At 41.3% G+C, this 7,108-nt stretch overlaps 1 protein-coding gene across 6 annotated transcripts; it reads right to left on the bottom strand.

The window, feature by feature from the left end:
* Window positions 1-764: 764 nt before the first annotated feature.
* On the bottom strand, window positions 765-7,102 carry ZNF639 (zinc finger protein 639). Of its 6 annotated transcripts, none has more exons than XM_039713679.1 (6): window positions 6,557-7,102; window positions 6,172-6,275; window positions 5,717-5,793; window positions 5,093-5,188; window positions 4,104-4,244; window positions 765-3,838 (listed from the first exon to the last, which is right to left on the bottom strand). In XM_039713679.1, the coding sequence occupies exons 3-6, from the start codon at window positions 5,772-5,774 to the stop codon at window positions 2,691-2,693; spliced, it is 1,443 nt and encodes a 480-aa protein (XP_039569613.1). In that variant the 5' UTR covers window positions 5,775-5,793; window positions 6,172-6,275; window positions 6,557-7,102; the 3' UTR covers window positions 765-2,690. The 6 variants fall into 6 exon arrangements, with proteins under 6 accessions (XP_039569613.1, XP_039569615.1, XP_039569614.1 ...); XM_039713681.1 differs by having other exon boundaries at window positions 6,820-7,102; XM_039713680.1 differs by having other exon boundaries at window positions 6,885-7,102.
* Between the last annotated feature and the right edge of the window lie 6 nt (window positions 7,103-7,108).

Raw genomic sequence — 7,108 nt, 5'->3', positions numbered from 1 at the left:
TCAAATACAGGTCTCTCACAAATACAAAACACTGCCAAAACCAATCTCATGATTTTGCATAGCTTCTGCTTGGAACGCTGCTCCTGAAACAGCTGAACCTTGCAGGTACCAGTGAACCACCAAATTTGATACTCACTGCCTTGGAGAAAAATAATAAATAGCGGCACAGTCCTGGTCCCTACAGTTTATTTCTGCCTCTCCGGACTGAGATGAGCTGTGGCGGCACCAGAGCAGCTGCGCTCAGCTCAGAGCACTCACCTTGCACTTCACCCAAATAACCCAAATGTCGTGCCTGTCCTTGGCAGGCTCAGCCATGCCCTTCAGCCTTCCGGATTCCAGGCATACTCATTACCTATTTTTCCTACTACTTAGTAACTTTCTTGCTTTAACATGCAGATCATGTGGAAGCCAGCAGTGGACTTGTGTTCCCTTTTAAAATGAGACATGCTACTCCCATACACTTCCATTTACTCCCTGATAGAGATTACAAAGAAAATATTAATATTAGTCCCTCATTTATAAAATCCAACATAAAATAACCTTGGATACATTTCCTGTTTAGACGCTGCATTTTAGTTTGGAATGATTTCGCTTCACAGCATTCCTGTGGGGGAATGTTTTGATTCCCATTTTAGAGATCAGAAATAACCCAACGCAAAGACAGCTATTAAGTTATTCATATCAACAAGCAAGTTTGCTGTGTCACAGGGCTCTGTGCTGGCACAGGACACCACCTTTCCTGCTGGTCTACACAATTTACACAACACACTTCTTAAGCCCCCTTATTTATTTTTGGGGATTTTTAAATGCCTTTTTTCCACTTCTTGTGTGTCTCCCAGAGCAGCTTTCTCTCCAGAGCTCAGCTGTGCCATTCCACCTCTGTGCCATCAACAGGAGCAAAGTTTTCAGAGAACCAGCATTCCCCCATTCAGATATATGAACAAAATGAACTTTCCATACAGAAAATAACTCATCTTAGTGTTTTGTTAACTATATTATTGCTACCATTTTAAGCCAACCAGGGAAGAATGTGTTCAAAATAGGAAATCAGCAATTGTACCACAGATACTATCATTCTATAAACAAGGGAGTAATAAAATACAGCAAGACACCTTCAGGTTGCCCTTTCAATGACAAAAACCAGATCTAGTAGTATATCAGCATTTCAAAGTGATAGAAATGGTCTTTCCTCTCACAGCAAAATAAACACTAAGTGGTTCATAAGACTTTCCAGAAATACTTCTCTGGAAATCAGAACTTCCATTAATCGATAACATTCAGCCAAGTTTTATCCTTAGCTTTAAAAATCAAATCCACAGACTCTTGCACGCCTTGAAGCTGATAACACCAAACCTCACTGATCAAGAAATGCTTGATACATTAATTATCTCTATACAAAGCTTGCATTAGACAATCTTACATTACAAATTTACAATCAATGAAGAAAGAAATGTAAACTCCACCAGTAATTAGGATGAATATTTTCACCATGATCTCTAGCATGATCTAAGTGACCCCACTCTTTTTTTTAATCTGTCCAAGTATCCACTCAGATATACAGCTACAGAATGAACTGCAAAAACTCACTTCCAATTATTGCAATGGCAGGATAGTGCTTTGTAAAATATAAACAAATGTGTGAAATAATTTGAGAGTGATTAGCAAAAATTTTGTAATGTACTGGTCTTTTAAGCCTGTACATAAAAGTTAAAAATTTACAGAGTTAAAATAACATTCCTCAAGTTACTAGTGATGAAAAGATAATTATACAGAATTACTAAAATAACATAGACTACTAGAAGTTTTTTCTAGTCAGAGGTTGGTGACATCCATAATTTCAGTGAGAGCTATATCAGGATTTTATATAAGAAATTAATTTTGTACATTCTCAGAAGGATCATTGCAAATTCCTTTTGCAATTACTATTTAGAACATGATCCAATCCAAACCCAAGCAATGTGTTTCTCCTCAGTGCATTAAAAGGCAAGAACTGAAGGTAAATAAAGGGAATATCATGTGGAAGTTGTGTAGTATATATGTGGAAGAGTGTGTTGTGCATGTGTTGGACAGTCCCACAGATGGGACTTGCACAGAACAAAGTGAACAGTGAGGTCAGAAAGGTGTCCCAGGAGAAAAACAGGACAATTGAAAAAGCTTATCAGGAGCATGAGGTGGGAAATGAAGGCTGGTATGTGAATCTGGAGATGTCCATGCCTGGGAACTTTTGGAGCACCCTTATCTTTGGCAGGCCAGTGCTACTGCTAAACACCAGCGCAGTGACCTGCTGCCACCCAGGGTAACATGAGCTGGATGTGGAACTGAGACCAGTACTGGGTTATTTAAGCATGGAATTAGATATTTGTTTTTGTGCCTTTCTAAACTCATGAGAGGTGGTCTTGTACACTAGACAGGAAAGAGCAGGATGACCACCAGAACTGGTATCACAACATGCAATTACTCCCACTGTCCCTCCCCCCAAAACCTGATCCATCACAGTGTAAATGTGATTATTCCTACTGAAACCCCTAGACAAGGAAATTCACAACACCAAGTGCTCTACATGCTTGGCTGATATAAAGATGAAAACATTAGAAATGTACAATTGCTGTTAAAATTGTATTTAATATCACATTCCAGTGACTGGAAATTAATTCCAATTCTAACAAATTGATTACAGAAAAAGAAAGCAATCACACTGTCTCATGTATCTGAAGATGACTTAAAAGATCTTTTTCATTCCCAAACCTCATTAAACAATCAGTACATTTATGAGGCAAATCTGCTGAATGCCTGAAATCCAAATGAGTTTTAAGGTCTTCAATTTGTCCTGTTGAATATTCACAGTATTGACACAAATAAATCCCTTCAGATAAATGAGAGCTTAGGTGCTTGCAATATTCCAACATACCTGAAAACCCCTTCCCACAGTCATCACAAACATGAGGGAATATTTTGGTGTGCTCAATAGCTACGTGCCTGTTGACATTCGTATGCAGCCTGCTCCTAAAGCCGCACACCTGGCACACAAAGAAGTTTTTGCATTTGTCAAAACTGATTTTGTTGATGAGGCTGTACTGGCCACGCTCCTTGCTGTTGTAGCTGTCGCTCAGCTCGATGAGCCGGCACGCGTGCTCGTTCACCACGTGGCTGTGCAGATCCTCGGGGTCGTTTGTCTCGTGCTCACAGAACTGACACAGGTACTGCTCGTCACAGCTGTGCTCCTGGAAGTGCAGGTACAGCTCGCTGCTGGAGGAGAACTGCACATCACACTGCTCACACCAGTAGAGGTGGTCGTTGAAGTGAGTGTCTGCTATGTGCTGACTCAGATTCTCAAAAATCACCGTTTTGTAGTCGCAGTATTTACAGATGTACGGATCCTCCTCGTGTAGTTTTACGTGTTCAATGAGCTGCACTTTGCTGGAGAAACTTTCTTTACAAACTTTACAGACATGAGTGTCTGTACATGTCTTATGCTTCAGGATCATGTGCTGCTTCAGATCAGAGAAGTACTTGCTGTTGAACTCGCAGAGCTCACACTTGTATAAGCCGCTGCTGTTGGCTCTCAGCAAGGGCCATTTCTGTTGAGCTGTGATATTCAAAGCCTGGTTCTTCTCAAAGATTTTACAGGTCTCCAGAGGGATTTCCTCAAGGTCCTCAGCTTCCAGCTTCTCAGGTGACACAGTCTGTGTTTCTATATCGTGAACTTCTACAGCATTCACTTCTGTTGTAGAAATTTCTACAGTTTGGATATCTAGAGGCTTCTCTTCTTCTGTGGGGCTGTCACTGAATATAGGTGAGTCACATAAATCTCTGCACATTCCATTGTTAGTACCTTTTTCTGCAGGAAGAAATACATAACAAAAGGTTGGAAAAAACCCACTACAAAACACGTGGACCCATTTTTAACTTTTCAGTCAGCTCCAGCAGCTTTCAAATGCAATAGACCAGTTATTTCTCCCCTGTTAGCTGTATTTTCAGCTAACAAAGCAATACCAGAAAATGTAAATCCTTCACAATTTCTACCAAAGCGAGGAAGCTACACAAAAAGCCAGCAGCAGTTGGGGTCTCCAACCTCCCAGCACCTCATCTGCAAACACACTGACCTTTACCTTTATCCTTCCTTTTAGGGTCTGTGCAGTGCATCCCAACGTTTGAGTGTGCCCCGCTCCAGTGCGAGCTCCCGGCATGCACGGGACTCCCGTCATCATCCGTGTCCAGGCTCTGCACAGGACTGTGGAATCTGCCTGCCAACAGAAGGGAAGCACTTCCTTGTCAGCATTTCTCCACACTAGCACCATCCTGATTCCTGAATTTAGTCACAAATCTTACTTGCTATTTATTTATTCTATTTGCATCAATTTATCTTTGTACACTAAGCACATCATAACCTACATTTTCAAAAAGTAACAACAAATACCTTGAAAATTATTTCCATACATGCAGAGAAAAACAAAAGAATTTAAAAAGTAACAACTCTATCTAGAAGGTTGCAGCAGAAAATACTGAATTTACTACTGAAAATACTCAGCTGATTATACAGAAAAAAAATTTAAATCCTTAAATGAAACATTACATTTAAAAGACAAAACTTAAAAAAATATTCTTCAATATTTCTGGACATTGCATTTTAAAATATGATACTTCTAAAACTTCTGCAGACTTTATGGTTAATTATTAAAGTGAAAAGAAAAATAAATAGACTAAAAATCCACTATCACATTTACTCTGCTAACTTCCCACCTGCTATTGGATGTTTTAAAAAAAGGCATTTTCTTTTGCCCGGTACAAGGACAATTCAAAGCAACTGTTGGCAATTTTCATCTGAACTCATCAACTTTGTTACCTAGGTAGTGAGTAATGGAATTAGTTTAATCACCATTATAAATGTAGAATTGAGAGGTCTTTTTGTTGTCATTGTTTCTACTTTGAAAACTGTATTTCAGCTGTAACAACTGAACAATCTCCCACCAGTCTAAGGCCCATCAGGTCACAAGGACACTCAGAAATCACCTGCTGTGTATTCTATTTGCTTCTATGAATAGGAACAGTACTTTAAAGAACTACAGAACAAGACTCCAAAACATAGTCTTACCTCTGTTTATATCTGGCTGTCTCATGGAACAGACACTATAGCAGTGGTCAGAAAAAATCCCACTGTTGTCTATGTATCTGCTTGCACCTGAAGAATCTAAACCAGAACATCAACAAAAAAAGTGTAAGTACTCATGTCTTGTTGTAGCTACAGATGTATTTCATGTTCACCAAAATTCTTTTCATATTTTTACTTGTTTTGGAAGAATTCCTGTTGTGATTTACACCTTCCAGCTGCTGCCCCGATGTCAGGAGTATCAGGGTTCTGCTCCCACTGAGGACATTGACAAGTGTGTGGTCTGTTCAGTGCTGAACATTCCTCTCTACCCACCCCACCTTTTACAGAATTCCTGGCCTCTGTGGAAGCAGAATCACCTTTATTTGCAGCTAAGCCAGTTCCCCCATGTGCAGGAGTACAGAACAAACCACTCAGGTGCATTGGCTCAAGGTGGCCCAACAAAGGAGCCAGCAGAGTGGGTGCTGCTTCGAGCCAAGATTTCTTATCCCACCCTTTGTGTCGCTGCTTTTCCACTTGTTGGCACAAGTAGTCACTTCTTGTAAAGTTATTATTCTCAGAAAAAAGATTAACTTACTAAAGTATACATAACTCAAGTTCCAGACTGACCTGAGTAACGAGACGGATGCAGAGTCTTCCTTTTCCTCTTTTTAGGATGTTCATTCATTTTGGACAATCTACATGAACTGTAAAGTAAAAACATTAAAGAGTTAGACTTGTTTGTATCGAGTTTATCTTTCAGAACCTTATGGAACAACACAAGCATATTGAAAACCTGAGTATCAAATATAAAAGTTTTTTCCTACTCCCCCTTCTTGCCCTCCAGCCCATTTTGATACAGTTAAGAACTCGCTAAATGCACAGAGCTGCTGAAGTCCAGTTTCACATTTCTGCTCTGAAGCAGAAAGTTCACCTAAAAGACAGGTAAGTCAGAACTCCAGCACTCAGGATCATCTACAAGCCTTCTCTCCAGCACCCTTTTTGTCACAGACAGGACATTTTGAAGCAGAGTCCTTCAGAAACAGGTTTTAGTGTTTAAAATACTAACAGTCATGCTCTCTTACCAAAAATCCTAGACTCTTCAGTATCAAGAAGCAGAGCAGCTAGGAAGCTGATGACTGTACAGCTTCCAAATGTAGTGAATGCATCAGCTCAAGAAGATTTTCACCTATGGAGTGACAGCATTTTAAACCACTTATAACTTTAGCACAAAACAGAAAAAACACAGAATCAGATACAAGCGATACAAATACTACAAAGAATGAATCCATGGAAATTGAAGCTAGAAAGCACCATAAGAAGTTGATATTAATATCGGATTGCAGCATGAAAATTAGTAAGGCGGACGCACGGGTGTATTTCTTTTTGTCTCAGGCTAGTTGGCTTTTGCTGCACGTGGCAGCTCCTGCGAGCAGAAAAATATTTGGACACGAAACACAAATATCTGACCTATATACGGGACAGTCCTGAAGAAGAGAAGGCTGCAAACAGGGAATGTGAAGCGGTTGCCATGACTGAAGAGCACTGGGGGCCCAGGCTCTTCTGCAGTCAGTGCCATGTGCCGGAGGTGAAAGGAGGGAAAAAAGGGCCCTGATCAAGTCAACCGTGTTCTCCTGAGATTAAGTATTTTCTGAACTAAAATTTTGTTTCAAGAGATGGAAAAATAATTGATTTTAAAGCCATAACACGATCTAGAAGACCAGTACCCTCACCCGCGGGGTGATTTTCTGTGATTGCAATGGAAGAGCCGACAGCGCACTGACTCCGCAAGTCTCACCCCAGGTAAGGCGCGTGAAAAGCTCAACCTTTTCGGCACGGGTCGGACCGCGGGGCAGCAAGGCCCGTGGTTCTATTCCAGCGGCTTTCCTGGCCCGGAAAAGCGGGATCCAGGCCCCGAGCACCGGGATCGCGGCCGGCCCCGGGGCGGCGCGGCCTGCGCGGAGGCCGCACGAGGAGCCCCGGGCGGGAGCGCGGCAAAGGCTCCGCTCCGCCCCGCCGGCA

Source organism: Passer montanus, unplaced genomic scaffold, assembly GCF_014805655.1.
Source record: "Passer montanus isolate IOZ18808 unplaced genomic scaffold, ASM1480565v1 scaffold29, whole genome shotgun sequence".
NCBI classification, from domain to species: Eukaryota; Metazoa; Chordata; class Aves; order Passeriformes; family Passeridae; genus Passer; species Passer montanus.
The sequence above is the reverse complement of the archived record's forward strand: the minus strand, read 5'-3'. Positions and strand labels throughout refer to the sequence as shown.